The 19,834-nt window shown below is 43.8% G+C and overlaps 2 protein-coding genes across 4 annotated transcripts in view; one reads left to right on the top strand and one right to left on the bottom strand.

The window, feature by feature from the left end:
* VDAC2 (voltage dependent anion channel 2) overlaps positions 1 to 14,231 on the top strand; it is a 69,414-nt gene extending 55,183 nt beyond the window's left edge. The window contains exons 5-12 of one of the 3 annotated variants that reach the window (XM_049697237.1): positions 186 to 254; positions 1,127 to 1,176; positions 4,314 to 4,466; positions 4,563 to 4,615; positions 5,581 to 5,808; positions 7,115 to 7,265; positions 10,034 to 10,091; positions 13,661 to 13,866. In XM_049697237.1, the coding sequence (XP_049553194.1) occupies positions 186 to 254; positions 1,127 to 1,176; positions 4,314 to 4,466; positions 4,563 to 4,615; positions 5,581 to 5,808; positions 7,115 to 7,265; positions 10,034 to 10,091; positions 13,661 to 13,752 (854 nt within the window). In that variant the 3' untranslated portion in view covers positions 13,753 to 13,866. Of the gene's footprint in view, positions 1 to 185; positions 255 to 1,126; positions 1,177 to 4,313; positions 4,467 to 4,562; positions 4,616 to 5,580; positions 5,809 to 7,114; positions 7,266 to 10,033; positions 10,092 to 13,660 lie in introns of all 3 variants that reach the window. The other 2 variants (XM_004273071.3, XM_049697238.1) reach the window with 2 other exon arrangements.
* Positions 14,232 to 16,684: 2,453 nt separating this feature from the next.
* COMTD1 (catechol-O-methyltransferase domain containing 1) lies at positions 16,685 to 18,819 on the bottom strand. Its single transcript, XM_004273069.3, has 7 exons — positions 18,581 to 18,819; positions 18,295 to 18,422; positions 17,955 to 18,060; positions 17,747 to 17,865; positions 17,584 to 17,638; positions 17,189 to 17,322; positions 16,685 to 16,937 (listed from the first exon to the last, which is right to left on the bottom strand). Exons 1-7 carry the CDS (start codon positions 18,672 to 18,674, stop codon positions 16,785 to 16,787), a joined length of 789 nt encoding a protein of 262 aa, XP_004273117.1. The 5' UTR covers positions 18,675 to 18,819; the 3' UTR covers positions 16,685 to 16,784.
* Positions 18,820 to 19,834: the final 1,015 nt, after the last annotated feature.

A 19,834-nucleotide genomic window follows, 5' to 3' on the forward strand; every position in this document is an offset into this window, starting at 1 on the left:
AAATAAGCCTTTGGTGCTGATACCTCCTTCATGGATCATACTAGACTACAGTGTTATTATAGATTCTAGTGGTATCAAAACTAAGTTGGACTGCTTGGTTTTAAAGGTAGCAGTGGGTCATAAGCTAGTTCTTGGACAGACTGGGAGAACAGGGACGTTAACACTGGAATGTTTCTTCCCACCAGCAATGTGTATTCCTCCATCATATGCTGACCTTGGCAAAGCTGCCAGAGATATATTCAACAAAGGATTTGGTAAGAACTGTTTTAAAAATTTTAGATCTGAAGCGAAAATGTGTGTTTGGATTGCTTAGTGAATTAGTAATTTCTTCAGATTGTAAATATCTTGCTGCAGTAATTCTTCTGTTAGCTACATTTAAGATAACATTTCTTTTAAAAGAGTACTGTAACAATCCACATTTCCCTCCATCCCACATTTCCTCCCTCCATCCCAATTTCCTCCTTTTTTTCATACTTTAGTTCAGGGAATTTACCTTTAAGAAAAAAAAACAATTGTGCTTTCATTTCCTTCGGATGTAGTTTAGGCCTTGGTTGACTAGAATTACGATGTTTTACTGCTTTTGCTTTTATGGTGGTGACTCATAAAGGGTTATGGGTTTCTGCAAATAAATTTGGGTTTTGTTAAAGATTTTGTTCCACACCCCACCCTCCCTATCCTTTAGATTATTTCCCCAGTTGTTCAGATTATTAATTCCAAAGCGAGGTATGCCTTTGAGATAAATGTTCTAAATGCCTGTATCATAATAAACTATTGACTATTCTGATCTTTAAGTTGAATTGATTTTCTGATCTGATGTTTAGGTTTGAAAAGCATGTTTTAATAAATGTTTTGATAAGATGATTTGGAAGCTGTTTTTGAGGGTGGGTGCCAAATACACGCCAACATACTAGGAGAGCTTCATAGAGATGTTCTGTCCTTTACATGTTAGTTTACATAGAATAATTTAATTTGTTTTCATTTAAATATTGTATATCAACACACATTTTTATCCCCCTCTGAATATGTGAAATGTTTCTGGTTTTTGTTTTTTTAAATGTAGTCAGCTGTTGGTATGCATCTTTTATACAAAAAGATCATTTTGTTCTTTTTTGCTCTCTACTTGAAGGTTTTGGGTTGGTGAAATTGGATGTGAAAACAAAGTCATGCAGTGGCGTGGTGAGTGTTAGTTATTTGATAAGTTCTGACGAGCCTTTATACAATTTTTCAACCCATAAGATAGTCATAACTGAAAGATGTCTACACATTTTATCTTAAAGAAGGGGCAAAAGATAATTTCGTTTTAAGGGAATTTTATCTTGATTGTTTTGGCTTTGGATATGATTTCTGATTTTCATGTGGTCTTTTGCCATATTACTTTGTATGCTCAAGGAACTCAGGAAAGACACTGGTCATGTGGGATTCTGTTTACTTAGTAAGGTTGCAAGCTTAAAGGCAGGGAACCTGTTATACTTTTTTGTAACCCCTTCTTTTAATGCCTGTGGAAAACATTAAGAGTTCTGGGCATAAAAATATTCAGTAACTTAATTTGAGTGTACTAATCGTTTATGTAATGGTCATATTCTAGCAGCCCGCCTTGGGGAAGATTTCCACTTGTATTTTGTGAATTTAGAGAGTCCTAAATTTGAGTATTTTTAAAGAGGTTACTATTTTGATGTTTGGATGTCTTGATCTTGCCTAACAAACTCCCTCAAAGAGAGTAAAGTAAAATTTAATTTTGTGTAATTTTTTTCTTCTAAAAGTTTTTGTTTGGGGATTGTTTTGGGGATGGGTATAGTGTGTGCATATTGAATATTATTGGTTATTTTGATAAATTCTTCCTATAGTTGTTAACTCCCTTAGTGCATATAACTGGTATTTATTTAAATTAATCATTTTGTAGTTTCTCAATGCCTAGACTTGGATTTCTGGGGTTTTATATTGGTTGCATCTGTTTTTTGGTTTCTTTGGTCTGAAAGGAAGCCTGAGTATTTAGTGTGGTTGAGTGACTTACTTGCTCAAGGTAACAGGTTACAGAGCAGTGACTTAGTGTTTGTTTTGTGTTCCCTCTCTTAACCTATTGCCCCTTATAAACCACTTGCTGTGTATTTGCTGAAACACAAAAGGCCTTCTAAAAGTAGAAGACTCAATTCTTGTGTTTAAAAAGCTTGCTTGCTGGCTGGAGAGACAAAATAAACTTTAAAGTAGGGAACAGTCAGAGCAGTATATCTAGTACTAGATTGTTTGATAAATCAAAATCTTTGTTGGAAAGGAAGGGCTTATTGTGGATAGGAATTTTATAAAATTAAGCTTAAGAACATGAAGGATATATAAGAGCTTGATTAGATATGGTATGTTTTAATTTACATTTAATGTATGTAATTCAAAAACATGGTACTGATCTTGTAATATGTCCCTGGCCCCAAATAGTCGCAGTCGCATTTCTCACCTGAACTGCAACGATGTCTGGGCCACTGCAGAAGGTAGAAGCCTAAATATCTTGGTGAGGAGTGAAAGGGAGGGTATAAGCTCCACCAGTGGTATCATCTGACCCATTTCTGGTCCCAGACCACAGTGTGATCTTCTTGGTTTTGTGTCTTGAGGACTCCTTGGCATGTACTTGGCATGTATATAAGCTGGCTCAGTCTGTGGGCTGATGGGTGGCAGTGGGTGGGGCCTTAAGAATCATTAATCATTGTCACTCAGGACTAAAAATAGCTACTCATACACATTTGCATTTCAGTTATCTGTTAGAACAGGCTCCATATATATTATATTGTTTTAGTAATGCATTCCTGTTGTGTAGAGCATGTGAAAATGTGCAAAGCTTTCAAAGTCTTAGTCCAATTTAATCCTCCAGAAGTAAGTTTTGTTATTACAGTTGAGGTAACTGAGACCCAGAAAAGTGTCTTCCTCAGTGTTACTCATTTAGTAAATGCCAGCCAGAACTGGATGTCAGGACTCCTAATTTCATATCCAGTGTTCTTCCGTAACACAATTTGGTGCTTTTTAGTATGGGCATGAGTGCCAAGCTTTGACTTGAAATTTCTGTTACTGAAAGCATCTAATTTCAGGAGATTGTATATAAGACCTAAAGAATTGAGTCTGTTTCACGGCAGAGCGATAGTTACACAAATGCTCTGTTTTCTAAGTGAAGGATGATTGGTCTTTTCTCCTTTTGATAGAGTTTTTGGTATTTCCTCATTCTGCAGGTATCACAATTTCAGGTCGGAGGCTTTTCTTTATTAGTTCAGATCAGCCATCTTTAAATTTGGCTTTCCAATGGCCTTAAGAGTATAACCATCATTAGCAGTCAGATCAGAACCCTCAAAGGGCATTTTTAACATTTTATCTTGGAAGATTTCAGTTGCTTGCCTGTATACTAAGCTCTGAAAGGTTAGATTTCTGGATTATCTGTAGCAGATTTTGAATTTCAGATAAGCCCTCTCCATATTATGCCTTCCTTTTCAGTTGGTGTGCAATTAGGGATTGGCAAGTTATTTATATTTGCTACAAACATAAGATTATATAGTACATTTCAAATTGATCACTGCATAGGTTGTTTTTTCTACTAATATCATCTGTTGTACAGAGTATAGTTTATATTATGCATGATATAAATCAGTTGTAGAGTAAATCTCCTATAATTTCCCTCCCCGTTTTTTTTTTTTTTAATGAGAATGTAAAGATGGTTGGGAAGGCATTAAACCTGATGAAGACTCTTTATGTCAGAAACAGAATATTGAGGTTACCAAAGAATTAAAAAAAAAAAAATCTTTTCTGGCATAGATTCTTACAGTGGGGTGCTTTCCTTTTAAGGATTTTCAGGAACCATTTCATAGTAAATTGTGTATAAACTCAGATTTTAATGAAGGGGGTCTGTGATTAGCTATACTGACCTATTTAGTGTCTCATTCAATATCAGGCAGATTGGAAGCAGTACTAAAACATCCATCCTCCCCCACTGATTTTTTTTGAATCCCAAATAAAATCACCTTAGCAGAAGTTTCCTTAAAAGTCGTATAGTTTGTTGTTCACTTGAGAATCAGATACAAGTAACTTTTGATCCATTGGTTGGAAATGTCAGCAGTAGTAAGATGTAGTCAGTAACTTACAGGCTAATTTGTCACTGTTGTATATACTCAGTAGCAGAGAGTAGGAGTGTTTGGGAAGCTAGAAAAAAGAGGATTAGTGAAATTATTGTGTTTCAGTGGGGTTTTGTGTGTGTGTGTGTGTGTGTGTGTGTGTGTGTAAATTAGGAAGTGGATTCTTCTAGGCTTACGAGAAAGTTCCTGAAGTTTGTCTTGTCTTCTTAGGAATTCTCAACATCTGGTTCATCTAATACAGACACTGGTAAAGTTACCGGGACCTTGGAGACCAAATATAAATGGTGTGAGTATGGTCTGACTTTCACAGAAAAGTGGAACACTGATAATACTCTGGGAACAGAAATCGCTATTGAAGACCAGGTAACATTTGAAAATGTGCTGTAGTATTAATTATTTTATTTTTGTATTTCAAAAAAGAAATAAAGCTGAAAACAAATTCTTTTTCTCTCGAAATAGATTTGTCAAGGTTTGAAACTGACATTTGATACCACCTTTTCACCAAACACGGGGTAAGCATGGCATTTTTATCTGCTTTAAATTGAAAAGCATTCTTCTTTGGTATATTTAAGAAAGGTGCACATTCAGGTGCCTTGTGGTGGTGAATTTCTGTTTCTGCCTTTGGAGCATGAGCAGTATGGTTGTTGACTTGCCTTCAAATATTTGCCTCTTATTGTGACACTAACTTGGGTACCTAACATGTTTTTTATAGGCTTTTGTGACTGATAACCAGTTCTGCAAAGCAGTCTTCCTATGGTGGTGGTGGTCCAGTCGCCCCTTGTGCCTTTTAGTTCATTGAGCCATGTTTTTTTTTTTTACCTCTTATGATTATCTTGCTACCTCTTATACAGGCATACCTTGGAGATATTGCAGGTTTGGTTCCAAACCACTGCAATAAAGTGAATATTGTAAAAAAGCGACTCATACGGATTTTTTGTTTTCCCAGTGCATATAAAAGTTATGTTTACACTATACTGTTGTCTGTTAAGTGTGCAGTAGCATTATGTTCGGGAAAAAAACAATGTACATACCTTAATTAAAAAATACTTTATTTCTAAAATATACCAACGATCATCTGAGCCTTCACCAAGTCGTAGTAGTAACATCAGAAGATCAGTGACCACAGATCACTGTTAACAAATAAAATAATAATAATAAAGTTTGAAATATTATGAGAACTACCAAAATGTGAGAACAGCAACACAAAGTGAACAAATGCTGTTGGAAAAAAACACCCAAACAGATCTGCTTGGTGCAGGATTGCTACAAACCCTCAATTGCTACAAACCCTGCTACAAACAGGTGCGGGGGGGAGGGAAACACAGTAAAGTGAACTGCAGTAAAACAATGAGGTGTGCCTGTACTCCCCAGTTACAGTGAGGTTCATTTAAATCTGTTTTGTGCCCTCTATGCAGAAGTTATGTCTGTAAATCTTTCCCACTGACATCAGTTTTAAGACAGTTTGTTCTTTTTCCAGAAAGAAAAGTGGTAAAATCAAGTCTTCTTACAAGAGGGAATGTATGAACCTTGGTTGTGATGTTGACTTTGATTTTGCTGGACCTGCAATCCACGGTTCAGCAGTCTTTTGTTATGAGGGCTGGCTTGCTGGGTACCAGATGACCTTTGACAGTGCCAAATCAAAGCTGACAAGAAATAACTTTGCAGTGGGCTACAGGACTGGGGACTTCCAGCTACACACTAATGTGTGAGTATTTCTTTTGTGGGATATTATGATGTAGGACCTCAAAGTGGTATTGATGTCTCCTGTCATCTCCTGTGAATCTAAGTACAACCTAAAGGAATTTTCTTAACATAAAAAGATCATCCTTGGGCATTTCTAGAATGCCCTTCAGAAGTGTACAGTAAAAACCATTAGTCTGAGTTTTGGTGCTGAGAGAGTAAATGTTCATTTCACATGAGGCTTGATGTGCTTTGGATTTTTAGAAGAGGCTAAGATGGGAGTTCCTTGGTGGTCTAGTGGTTAGGATTTGGAGCTTTCACTGCCGTGGCCCGGGTTCTGTCCCGGGTCAGGGAACTGAGATTCCACAAGCTGCATGGTATGGCCAAAAAAAAAGGCTAAGACATTGCCAAACTCTATGTGCATTCATTTGACTTCATTGTCTGTGATGTGTGAGGTGCTCATTTGATAGGATTACCTAAAATGTATAGAGTTTTTACCTAACCCAAATTAAATGTATATGTAGAAAGGACTTAAAAATAATTTTTTCCCTTATAAAAATGATGCATTGGTATATAACAAGTACAAAGAAGAAAACAAAAATGTTTCATAATCCCACCGTCTAGACATATAATTTTTGTTAATTGTTAATGCTTTGGTGTTTCATCTTTTTATATGTGTGTATATAAAATGCATACCAAAAAGGCTGTTTTTAACCTCCCCCACCTTAATACATTTTGATCATTTTCCTATAGCATTATGTATTCTTAGTGATGGTTAGTGGCTGCATGATAATTTTTATAGATATACCATGATTGATTTGACCAATCCCTGTTTTTGGACATAAGTTGGGAAAAGTCCTTTGATGACATTAAAAAAAATTTTTTTATTTATTTAGTTTTGGCTGTGTTGGGTCTCCGTTGCTGTGCGTGGGCTTTCTCTAATTGCGGTGAGCGGGGGCTGCTCTTCATTTCAGTGCGCGAGCTTCTCATCGCGGTGGCTTCTCCTTTCGCGGCGCACAGGCTCTAGGTGTGTGGGCTCTAGAGTGCAGGCTCAGTAGTTGTGGCGTATGGGCTTGGCTGCTCCGCAGCATGTGGGATCTTCCTGGACCAGGGCTCGAACCCATGTCCCTTGCATTGGCAGATGGATTCTTAACCACTGCGCCACCAGGGAAGCCCCGAAAAGACCTTGTAAAACTAAAGTTTTCAGTGGAACACTAGAGACCCATGTAAGCAATGGCTTTTATTTAAATGTAATGCTACAGTATCAGCCTTGTGCCTTAGACATTATTACATTGTCTAGTCTACGTTGACTAATTTAAAATATCTTATAGCAATGATGGGACAGAATTTGGAGGATCAATTTATCAGAAAGTATGTGAAGATCTTGACACTTCAGTAAACCTTGCTTGGACATCAGGAACCAACTGTACTCGCTTTGGCATTGCAGCTAAATATCAGTTGGATCCCACTGCTTCCATTTCTGTGAGTACTGCTGTGGGCTTAGAATGGGATTTTGGTTGTGGGACTTAATCTTTGGGTATATTGGATTGTGTTGAATATTTGAACTGTGGTTCACACAATTCCCAGTTTACACACAGATTGGGACTAGAACTCGGGAATGCTGCTTTTTTTTGTTGAGACAGAGATGTTTGCTATCCAGGCCACAGGAGTTTGTTTAAATTAACTTCAAAAGTTGTTGAAGTAGTGTAGATAATAACTGAGGGCCAAGCCTGTCCAAGCCCAGGGAAGCCAGTATTTTGGGCCCTGGGCAGTTCGCATTCTGGTTGGAAGGTAATAGTACTTTGTTACTTTGTGTTTGTCTTTAATGGTTTACAAAATATCTTCAGATTTGATCTGAGCAGCCAGTGGTACACATGCTGTTTTGCAAGTGAAGAAACCAAAGCTTGGAGAGAGGAATGACGTAGACCACAGCTAGGGAAGGAAGGAAAGAGAGGTAGGGCCAGGACTGGACTTGCATGTCTTTTGATTTCCCTTCTGTCTAGGGTGACTAGGTAGCTCATCCTGCTTTGCCTGGGACTATCCCAACTTTAGCACTGAAAGTCCTGCATCCCAGGAACTCCCTCCCCTCTATTGTGGGTTGGTTGGGTTGCATGGCCACCCTAGTCCTGTCCTTATACTCTTTCTGCTATTTCTTCCTTCAGTCATAGTGGATTGTGGTAGGGGGGAGTACAGTGTCTGAGGGTATAGAGCGCTGGCTCCAGTTTCAGGCAGATCAGCAGCTCTTCCTGTGTGTTAGTTGCTTACAGGTCAGGCACTGTATGTACTAGAATGAAGGAGTTAAACCTTCCGTGAGAGTTATTTCTGTTACATAAAGTCATCTTCATTCCTGAGGACGATATGTTTTGATAATTTAGGCAGTTAAGTTTTAGCCCCATTCTTGTTTTAGCTTAGCAGAGTTGTAATCAGAGAGAATGAGAAGCACCCGGAATGCTTTTCCTGTTGGCAAGGCAGTGATTCATTTATTTTTCCCTTCTCTATTTCTGACTACACTGTAGCAGTAAAATCCTCAGGATTCACACAGCACACTGTGCTGCAGTAGCTACATTGCTATTCTCTTCAAATATATGTCTATGGCACCATCACAGGTTTAATGCCAGCAGAAGATGCAGCTCTCTCACAGTCTAAAATGGGAAGGCAGCTTGGGACCTATGTGCCAGTGAGTGACTTCTGGGGATTAGTTTGGAAAACTATTGAATATTTAGCATGGTCCGCCTAAGTAGTGCTGCTGTTACCCTAATCAAGCATCACCCAGGAAGCATTGCATAATGCTCCATTAGTTTCATGGTTGACTCCTAAAATAGTAGGAGCTATTTTATTGTTTGGGGCTCTTAATTTGTTTGGCAAAAGATGGTTGCTAGTGGGGCATTTCTTCCTTAGACAAATAACTCACATGGTCATTGGTGGCTCATGAAGACTTGGCTGTAGTGCCAAGTGAATACAAGTTTTGTTTCTGTGACTTTTGCCTGTATAGTTGGATCATTTCTCTCTCAATTGGGCTGTTTTGATATACATTACAAAAGAGTGTAGACATCAAATCATTTCCAAGTCTGTTTTTTTTTTTTTTTTTTTTTTTTGCGGTACGCGGGCCTCTCACTGTTGTGGCCTCTCCCGTTACGGAGCACAGGCTCCGGACGCGCAGGCTCAGCGGCCATGGCTCACGGGCCCAGCCGCTCCGCGGCATGTGGGATCTTCCCGGACCGGGGCACCAACCCATGTCCCCTGCATTGGCAGGCGGACTCTCAAGCACTGCGCCACCAGGGAATCCCCCAAGTCTGTTTTGATCCCAGAGGCTGTTTGTTACCTTTTTATTACCATAGCACTCAAAATGCTGAAGAGCAAAGTTACCTGACTAGGCAACCTAGGCCATGGAGAGCAGGGTGAGATGCCCCCATTTACAGCCTTAGGCCTCTGGTATGGCTTAAGTGATGTCAGTAGTGGGAGAGAATGGAGCTCGAAGCTTCTCCTGACCATGTCTTCCTCTCCAGGATTCCTTCCAGCCCTTGAAAGTCTGTGACTAAAATCCTAAAATATTAGAATTGTACAAGGAGGGAAGGGGTCTGGATTGGTAAATGATGCCCCTTTGGAACGCCTTCTTAAGCACCGTCTAGTTATATACAGCCAAGACTCAAGGGCATTAATGAGAGGTGTGAGAAAGTGAGGTGAAGGAGTTGTAGTCAGTCTCTTTCTTCAGAGGAAGTGCTTGTCATTTGGAGATTTAGAACATGCATGGTTTAAATTATTTAGGAATACCCCTGAAAGTAGTGTCGTAGTCACAAAATTAAACTATACATACACATGCCATACTTTGAGGGTGGTGTGTGTGTCAATGTCATGTAGTTAGTGAGCCTGGTGAACTTCCATTACCCACATTCTGGTATGGTCTTATGTGCTAGATTAGACTCAACAAGGACAGTTTTTTTTTTGTTTTGTTTTTGTTTTTTAAGGACAGTTTTTATGAGAGTGCTTAGGCTTTTGTGCTATATGGACAGTTTGGGGTCTGTGGACACATCCCAAAAGATTGCAAGAGTTTTGTGTCCTGCTGACAATTTGAATTTAGTGGATGAGGATTAAGTGGCACCTAGTTTTCGCTTAGCTTAATACAATATTAAATTTTATTAACTCTTGTGGAAAAGTGAATGCGTCATTAATTGTATGATAGGGAAACACCCAGGGGCTTTGTCCCTCCATTCAAAAATTTGTCTTACATTTGTTTTTGCATTTTATCTTAGGCAAAAGTCAACAATTCTAGTTTAATTGGAGTGGGCTACACTCAGACTCTGAGGCCTGGTAAGTATTAAGGATTGTTCTGATAGTGGTTTCAAAATTAGGTTCATTTCTCAGCTTCTTTTTATTTATTTATTTTTTAAATGGAAACTTTTGAGTTTATGCTTTAAAAGGCAGTATTAAGAGAATGAAGACATACCATAGACTGAGAAAAATGTTTGCAAATCATACAAAGGACTTGTACCCATAACATGTAAAGAACTCTTAAAACTCATTAATAACTATGACAAACAACCCAATCAAAAAATGGCAAAAGACTTGCAAAGACATTTATATGAAGACATACAAATAGCTAATTAGCACAGGAAAAGGTGCTCAGTGTCATTAGTCATTAAGTAACTGTAAATTAAAACCACAGTGAAATACCACTGCTACCCACTAGAATCGATATAATAAATCATTAGAAAATAACAAGTGTAGATGAAGATAGGGAGAAGTTAGAGCCCTCATACAGTGCTGGCATGCACATAAAATATTACAGACACTTTAGAAAACAGACTGTTAGATTTTTTTTTTAAATAGATCTTTCTTGGAGTATAATTTCTTCATAATACCATGTTAGTTTCTGTTGCACAACAAAGCGAATCAGCCATATGCATACATATCTCCCCATATCCCCTCCCTCTTGAGCCTCCCTCCCATCCTTCCTATCCCACTCCTCTAGGTCATCACAGAGCACTGAGCCGATCTCCCTGTGCTATGCTGCTGCTTCCCACCAGCCAACTGTTTTACATTTGGTAGTGTATATATGTTGAAACTTCTCTCACTTCGTCCCAGCTTCGCCCTCCCACCCCATGTCATCAAGTCCGTTCTCTTATGTCTACCTCTTTATTCCTGCCCTGCAACCAGATTCATCAGTACCATTTTTTCTTTTTTTTTTAAGATTCCTTATGTATGCTTTAGCATATGGTATTTGTTTTTCTCTTTCTGACTTACTTCACTCTGTATGACAGACTCTAGGTCCATCCACCTCACTGCAAATAACTCAATTTCGTTTCTTTTTATGACTGAGTAATATTCCATTGTATATATGTGCCACATCTTCTTCATCCATTCATCTGTCGATGGACATCTAGGTTGGTTCTATGTCCTGGCTATTGTAAATGGTGCTTGCAGTGAACATTGGGGTGCATGCGTCTGGTTTTCTCAGGGTATATGCCCAGTAGTGGGATTGCTGGGTCATATGGTAGTTCTATTTTTAGTTTTTTAAGGAACCTCCATACTGTCCTCCATAGTGGTTGTATCAATTTACATTCCCACCAACAGTGCAAGAGGGTTCCCTTTTCACCACACCCTTTCCAGCATTGATTGTTTTTAGCTTTTGATAATGGCCATTCTGACTGACCAGTGTGAGGTGATACCTCATTGCAGTTTTGACTTGCTTTTCTCTAATAATTACTGGTGTTGAGCATCTTTTCATGTGCCTCTTGGCCATCTGTATGTCTTCCTTGGTGAAATGTCTATTTAGGTCTTCTGCTCATTTTTTTTTTTTTTTTGCCGTACGCGGGCCTCTCACTGTTGTGGCCTCTCCCGTTACGGAGCACAGGCTCCGGACGCGCAGGCTCAGCGGCCATGGCTCACGGGCCCAGCCGCTCCATGGCATGTGGGATCTTCCCAGACTGGGGCACGAACCCGTGTCCCCTGCATCAGCAGGCGGACTCTCAACCACTGCGCCACCAGGGAAGCGCTCCTCTTCTGCTCATTTTTTAACTGGATTGTTTGTTTTTTTGATATTAAGCTCCATGAGCTGTTTGTATATTTTGAGGTTAATCCTTTGTTGTTTCAATTGCAGATATTTTCTCCCATTCTGAGGGTTGTCTTTTTGTCCTGTTTATGGTTTCCTTTGCTGCACAAAAAGTTTAATTAAGTCCCATTTGTTTCTTTTTGTTTTTATTTCTGTTACTCTAGGAGGTGGGTCAAAAAAGATCTTGCTGTGGTTTATGTCAAAGAGTGTTTTTCCTCTAAAAGTTTTATAGTGTCTGGTCTTACATTCAAGTCTTTAATCCATTTGGAGTTTATTTTTGTGTATGGTGTTAGGTAGTGTTCTAACTTCATTCTTTTACATGTAGCTGTCCAGTTTTCCCAGCACCACTTATTGAAGAGGCTGTCTTTTCTCCACTGTATGTTCTTGCCTCCTTTGTCATAAATTAGGTGTCAGTATGTGCGTGGGTTTATCTTTGGGCATTCTATCCTGTACTATTGATCTATATTTCTGTTTTTGTGCCAGTACCATACTGTCTTGATTACTGTAGGTTTGTGGTATAGTTTGAAGTTGGGGAGCCTGATTCCTCCAACTCGTTTGTCTTTCTCAAGATTCAGCTGCTTCTTTTCCAAACCTTTCAAGCATACAGAAGAATTGACAGAAAGTACAGTGAACACATGTTTACCTTTTGCCAGTTTTTTATTCCTTTCCTTTTTTTTTTTATGGTGGGCTGTTTGGAAGTTGCAGCTATCATGACATTTCCCTAAATGCTTCAGCATGCATCTCCTCAGAATAAGAACATTGTCCTGCATAACCACAATACTGTTATCACACCTGAGAAAGTTAACAGTGATTCCATATTATTACTTAATATCCGTTCTCTATTTACTTTCCTCACTTGTACCTGAAATGTCTTGTAGTAATTTTTATTTCTCCAGTCATAGTTCACTCATTGCTTTGGTTGTTTGGTCTCTATAGTCTCATTTACTTTATATAGTATTTTTGAGCCTTGCTGTGTTTTCTGGAGCAGTACTTCTCAAATACCAGTGTGTGCATGAATCACCTTGGGAATCTTATTAAAATACATAGGTCTGGGGCGAGGGATTCTGACTTTCTAACAAGCTCTTAGGTGATGCCAGTGTTGCTGGTTCTTGAACCACCAGTTGAAGAGCAAGGTTCTAAAGCACTTGGAACTTTTTCCCCAGACTTTTTGACTGTTTTGAAACCTAAAGAAAAGAATGGTACCACGAACACTCATACCTTCCCCACGTTGACCAATTACTAACATTTATTTTGTTTTTATTATCTCTCCATGTCTCTATACATAATCCTTCTTTTCTTTTTTCCCCACATATCCTTATGAATTATTTAAATGTTTTCCAAGCACATAGACACATCAGCCCTAGCATACATATCATGAGAGTAAGACATTTTTAACTGCATCATTATAAAGACATCATAACTATAATACTGTTTTCACAGCTAAGGGAATTAACAGTTTGAAATTATACCTAATATATAGTATATATTTGGATTTCTGCACTTGTCCCAAGTGTCTCTTAATTGTAGCTTTTCCTTTCCAGGATCCAGTTATGGTTGTCATTTAGTCTGGATAGTGTACTGAACATGATTGTATTTTCCAGAGCTGTTTGAGCTTTATTATGAAGTTCTTATGCTCTGGGACTTGATTCCTTCCTTACTGTGGATGTGCAAATGAATTGTCTGGTGTCTCAGATACTCCCAAGCGCCCTCTGGTGGCTGACACTAGTAGGTCATCTGACAAGCTGAGGAAAAGTGACAGGTTGTGGCGTGACTGCAGACTCCCATGAGGTGTTTCAGGCACTTGATAGTTGTCTGCTTTTGTTTACAGGTGTGAAGCTTACACTGTCTGCTCTGGTAGATGGGAAGAGCATTAATGCTGGAGGCCACAAACTTGGGCTTGCCCTGGAGCTGGAGGCTTAATCCAGCTGAAAGAAACCTCTGGGAATGGACATCAGAAGATTTGGCCTTAATATATTTCCAGTGTGACCAGCAGGCTTCCCCCCCACCCCCACCCAAGAAGGTGATCAAAACAAAGGATGATCTAAACAAGAGCTGTATTTTAAATATTTAGGCAGTTACTTGTTAGCTGGTTTCTAGTTGAATTGGTTATCTATCTAGTTACCAATGCTGCAGTCGTGCAGTCACCTATACATTATTTAAATGTATTTAACTGTTAAATGCGCTACCCACCAATAATGAAATAGACCTTTATGAAAACTGTGCAATTGTGTGCATGTTTGTTTTTATGTTTCTTTTAACGTTGAATATTGCCATTGAATGAGATGGATCAGTGGATGTTTTAAGATGAGGTTAAAATTTTTTGTTAATTTCAACCATCATTAGAATTACTTTTGGTATCCCAAAACATTACAAATTATGAATAAAACAAGTATACATAATTAATGACTCTTAAGTATTTGCAGAGTTAAAAACTTGGCAGCTAGGGTCAAATCTTCCTTGTTTCTAGCTAGTACTTTATTTTTCCAGTGAGCATTTATTTTGCTCTTTTCATGAATCTGTGCCACAGAGTCCTCTGACCCGAGAGTAACTCCATGAGATTTTTAGACTACAATAAAGTAAGAAGATATATGCCTTCATATCTTCAGTTTGTAAATTTGAAAAATTACATTGGATCATCGTGAACTCCAGGAAGAGTTAGCAAGTGATGAAAAAAGAGAAATGAAGGGATGGTGCTGAAGGTTGTATACACCCACCACACCCCTTTGGGTTATTGCTTTGGAAATGATCCAGGCCCTAGTTAGGTAGGATGGGACGAGGTGTAGGGAAAGGGAGTAAGGCGTAGACAGACAGTGTCAATACCCAGAGGGTCTGTAGAATGGAAGTGTATGGGCCCCAGTGAGAGGTCATTACTCGTTTCTTTTCAGGCAGGCACTGAGAAACTTGGGCCTAAGTTTGTGACCAGAGTGCCTTCAGGCTATGTGGCCATTGGCCTTAATCTGGACTTGAGCTGAATGATAGAAATTAATAGATGATTTGGTTGGAAAAGTAGGAAAGAGGAATTTTGATGGCAGAAGTGTTAGAAAGATACCATCAAAGGTTAGAGAAGGGTTTTGTTGAACAAATTCATAATACTAGATCTGTGGTATAGTTTGAAGTCAGAGAGAACAGATAAGAAAATGTAGTACTTACTTATTACCCAAAAAGTGATACATGCTGAAAATTTCCAGGTCAAGAAGAATCTGATGAGAGATTAGCAACCCAAACAAGCTTTCCATACAGGTGGAATGGGGGGGCACAAAGGCCCCTTCTGATCTGTTTGTCCTAAGGGACTGGCTGGAATGGCCCATGGAATAAGACACATAACTTAATGGCAGTAAGTTGGAATTTGAACCAGTTTGTTTGAATCAGGCAGGACCTATTGCTAGGTAAGAAGAAAAACAGGAAAGGGTGTCTGCAAGCTAGGTATGAAAGCAGCTCTTGTGTTTTCAGGATACTTAAGAGTAAAATGGACCTATTCACCCATGTGCTTCTTATATACTTTTATAAGTAGGAGAGAGAAGGATAGTTTACAGCCAGGTTCCTGAGGGTTGTCTGAAATGCAAGTATATATCCCAAATACTGTAGGGTTATGAAAGTTGCCAGCTGTGGGCTCATGGGGCTCCTGTGGCCTTGATATGTTAGAAATTAATAGATGATTAATTTATTAATCAGCAGCCTCCAGGTTCAGTTCCACCACCCAGGCCTAACAGATGGTGGCAAAACCTAATTCTAGGCTGATACCATTTCTGCCTGAGGCCTGAGGCAGTGTTGGTGGAAAGGACACTTCATATCTGAGCCTGATCTTCATTTGTGGTGTGGAGATAAGATCTTCCTATGGATTGTGGAGGTTTAAACCACAGAGTGAAGCACCTGGCTCCCTCTCCACCTGGGCTCATAGGCTCATAGATGTTTGTGTTGGAAAGCTTAACTTTCTCTTCATCTTCCTCTGGGGAACTTGTTAAAAATTGCCTCCTACCTATTGGCCTGTCTGCTTCACACCTCTGGCCAGTGATCCCACTCAGTGTCTCATGTTCTTCATGGACTTCATGGGGAGGAGAGGATACATACTCCAGTCAACCTTGAGGTCCTCAGGCCTAAGTCAAGTGGCCTGGTCTCAGGTGATGTTGACCAGGGCCTCCACTGCAGAGGTGAGGCCAAGCTGACAGTTCTGTGACAACTGGGCAAACGGCCAGCAGAATTGGCGTAACCTACAACACTTACACGGAGCAAGGCCCTTTTCCTGCCATCAGATCCCAGATTGGTCTCCACCGGTTCCAGCTGCACTGAACAGGAACTTTAGTCATTTGCCCCTCTTAGGAAGAGGTGTCAGAGGGAGACCACAGGGGCTCTACCAGGTTTCCAGCCCTCAGGTCCTGTGGAGGCAAATCTCCACAAGGAGCTGGGGTTTCTGACCAACTGCATGTGGGCAGGTCAATTAAAACTTTTTTTTTTTTGCGGTACGCGGGCCTCTCACTGTTGTGGCCTCTCCCGTTGCGGAGCACAGGCTCCAGACGCGCAGGCTCAGCGGCCATGGCTCACGGGCCCAGCTGCTCCGTGGCATGTGGGACCTTACCGGACCGGGGCATGAACCCGGGTCCCCTGCATTGGCAGGCGGACTCTCAACCACTGCGCCACCAGGGAAGCCCCAATTAAAACTTTTGATAATCCTGCTTCCAGTCAGCTGGAAGCTCCTGTGGTCAGGCTACAGCCCTGGTGCCAGAGTGTCCTCAGGAGTGTGCCAGGGAGGGGATGAACATCTGTGGCCTCAAGGCTTCCTTTTGTTGAAGATGTAGCCAGTGTGGGGCCTTCACTCCCTACCCCACTTCAGCACATATGGAGGCTCAGAAGATCGTCGTGTCCCAGGCCTCACTTTATTGTCAGATTTAAAACTCGGTGTCAATGGCTGGGGGTCCCAGGGCCCCTCCCTTGAGGCCACTCGGTAGGGGCCAGCCCTAGATCTTGAAGGCTAAGGTGAGGCCGTCGCCCAGGGGCAGGAGGCTGATGTGGACCCTGGCGTCCCGCAGAATGCGCTCATTCAGGTTTCGCACACACTGGGCCGCCTTGTCCTGCGGTTTAGGCTGCAACACCTCTCCACGCCACAGGACCTGCGGAGGGGCGGGGCATCGTGGGGGCGGGGCCTGGGGGGTGCCTGAGCGGGAGGCGGGGTGAGAGCTGGAGACCCAGGACCTGAGCAGGGGAAAGTGGAAAACCTGGGGACTCAGTTCGAACACCTGGGGGCAGGAGCTTACGTGATTGTACTAGGCGGGGCTCTGGGGCAGGGGGGCGAGGAGGAGCCCAAGGAAAAAACGGACCCAGCTCAAGAGGGTCTTTCTTCTCTCCCGGGGCTGTCCCTTACACTGAGCACAGCGAGGACGCCTCCGGGTCGCAGCAGCTGCAGGCACCGCTCGTAGTAGGCGGTGCAGTTCTCCTTGTCCGCATCCACCACGGCCAAGTCGAAGGTGCCGGCCTCGCCCGCTGCCAGGAGCTCATCTTGCGGGGGAGGGAGGGGCAGATGCAGCTGAGTCCGCAGGCCCCAGCGGCCGGAAGACCCCGCCCAGGCCGGCCCAGGCGCTGTGACCATTCAGGTACTTGAGGGCCCCTGCCTGCCACTCTGCATGTGGCTGCGTACCGGGTGGCGGGGGGGTGGGGGCTGTCATTGCCTAAGCCCGCCCGTTGGACCGGGTCACTACCTCGCGCCGGGTGGTCCCATTTGGGAAATGGCGCCAAGGCCCTTTCCACTCCGTTGCTCACCCAGGGTCTCCAGAGCGGGTTTCAACCGAAGTTCGATCTTGTGCTCCACCTCGGCCTGCGTGCGAGAGGAGCGGGGTCAGAGTCAGCATGTCCTTTCTCCCGGAGCTGGGAGTGGCCGGGCTCCAGGGGCCCGACGAAGGCCTCAGGTGTGTGGGGCACTCACCTGCCTCCACAGGGGACGTCCCAGCTCCGGGGGCCCTGCGTCCACCTCGCAGGTCACCACGCGCCCGGCCGGGGGCAGCGCTAGGGCCAACGCTAGGGCCGAGTAGCCTGTGAAAGTGCCTGAGGACGTGGACACGGACAGGCTCAGGCCAGAGTGGGGCGACGGCCCGGTGACTCCGGCCCCCAGTGACCCCAGCCGCGTGCCCTACCAAGGTCCAGTGCCTTCTTAGCCTTGATGAGGCGAGCCAGGTTGGCCAAGAGCTGGGCCTGCTCACAGGTCATCATGGAATCCCCCTGCGGCTGCTCCAAGGTCAGCTGCTTGCGGGGAGGAGAGGGTCGCACTAGCCCTGCCAGTCACCCAGCTGAGCCCCAGGTTTAGAGCCCCCAGAGGCGTGGCTGTGGGCGTGGCCCAGGGGCGGACCTTCACGGAACGCCCAACCACGCCCGGCCTGCGCGGACGGGGGCCACCGACCAGCCCAAGGTCACGCAGCCACGTGGGTCCCTCCCGGCCCGAGGTGGGCGCCCGTTCCCGCTTCCGGCCCTGCTGACCAGCCGCAGGCTCCGCAGCGCCGGGTGCTCCCGCATGGAGCGGCTCAGCAGATACTGCCACAGGGGGCTGTCCTCAGGGGGCAGCAGGCGCTTCTCTCGCCGGGATCGCCATGGAGGGAACCATCTCCCTGCCGGGGAGGGGTGGTGCTGGGTCAGGGCCTGGGGCTCCAGGGCGCCAGGGGTGAGCCTCAGCCGCAGCCAGCCTCGCGGGTTCACGGGCTCTGCTCCTGCGTCCGCCCGCCCGCGGGGCCTCTGCCGAGGATGCTGAAGGCCCGGCCCTACTCACCCAGGAAGAGGCCGCTGGCGAAGGCAGCGGCCAGCGCGGCCGAGCCTAGGGCCAGCGCGGCGGGCACAGAGAGCCGGGGCACGGGCTGGGTCATGGTTCGGGCAGGAGGCAGCGGCGTCCAGGTCACTTGCGCTAGGGCTACTGGGACCGCCCTGGGACCCGCGGGCCCTCGCGGCTCCAACTTGCCCGGGCAGTGCCCTCGGAGCCGCGGCCTCGACCACCATCTGGCGGCCTCATGGCCTTACTGCAAGCCCCGCCCAAGTGGGTCAGTCGTCATCTAGTGGCCGCTTTCGGAACTGTGCCGGCGGCTATGCTGCTTCCTCATCGCTACCATTTTTGCTGAGAACCCCCAGGGGCATATGGGTGGGCGAGTAGAACGTCGGTATAACAGGATACTAACAGGTACAAATGATAGAAATTAAAGGAACCCTGGGAGGGACCGAGAGGATCAGGGAGGGCCTCTTGGGGGAGGTCACCAAGGATGTCAAGTTGAAGGAATGTATGTTTGGGGGAGTTGGGGTTTGGGAGCCCTGGGTCAGATCTGGTTGATGGGGTGCTGAGACAACACCCTTAGTTAGAATCATGCTCTTGGGTACCAGCTAGGCTTGGGTGTGAGATCTTGGGCCCATCAGTCTCTGAGCCTCAGTTTCCTTTGTGTAAAACTGGGACCACTGTCCTACTATTAATGGCACCAGATCCCATAGCCTGGCACACAGTAGCTGCTCAAGAAGTGGCAGCTGCTGTTATCATAAGTTGAAGATATCTTGGGGAGGAAAGATCAGAGGGCAGGTGAAGTCCCCTTGCAGGGCTGTTCCTCAGGGATGCTATCCAGTGAACAGTGATGGGAACACTGACTGTGTGCCGAATGGGGCGAGGCGAAAGAAGCTGTCCTGGCTTGTGTTAGTGAAGCTGGGCTCAGAGACCACAGGGCACAGGGAACTTGTGTGTCCCGGCTTCACAATTTTCTCTTCTGTAAAATGGGGTTCTTAACAGTCCTGACCTCTTGGGAGATGAAATGAGAAAATCCAGGTGAAGGATTCACACAGGGCCTGGGACTTAGTGGGCTATAGCTGTTACATTTAAAAGGAGCCAGATTCCATCGGCCGTTGCTCCGTGGCTGTCCCCTGACACCAGCCTTCAGCAACCACACTGGGCAGACTGGAGCCCCACCGGGGGCTTTCTAGGCGAGGCTCAGCCCCAGCAAGGCTCAGGGACAGGCTTGTTGGGGGAGGTTGGTGAGGGAGCAGTTTGGCT

Source organism: Orcinus orca, chromosome 14 (assembly GCF_937001465.1).
Source record: "Orcinus orca chromosome 14, mOrcOrc1.1, whole genome shotgun sequence".
Lineage (NCBI taxonomy): Eukaryota > Metazoa > Chordata > Mammalia > Artiodactyla > Delphinidae > Orcinus > Orcinus orca.

Excerpts from the sequence above, each read along its gene's own strand:
- COMTD1 (XM_004273069.3), bottom strand. The coding sequence starts at position 18,674 with ATGACCCAGCCCGTGCCCCGGCTCTCTGTGCCCGCCGCGCTGGCCCTA. Across the intron at positions 18,423-18,580 it reads CGCCAGCGGCCTCTTCCTGG|GGAGATGGTTCCCTCCATGG; the intron begins GTGAGTAGGGCC and ends CCTCCCCGGCAG. Across the intron at positions 17,323-17,583 it reads ACCCGCTCTGGAGACCCTGG|ATGAGCTCCTGGCAGCGGGC; the intron begins GTGAGCAACGGA and ends CTCCCCCGCAAG.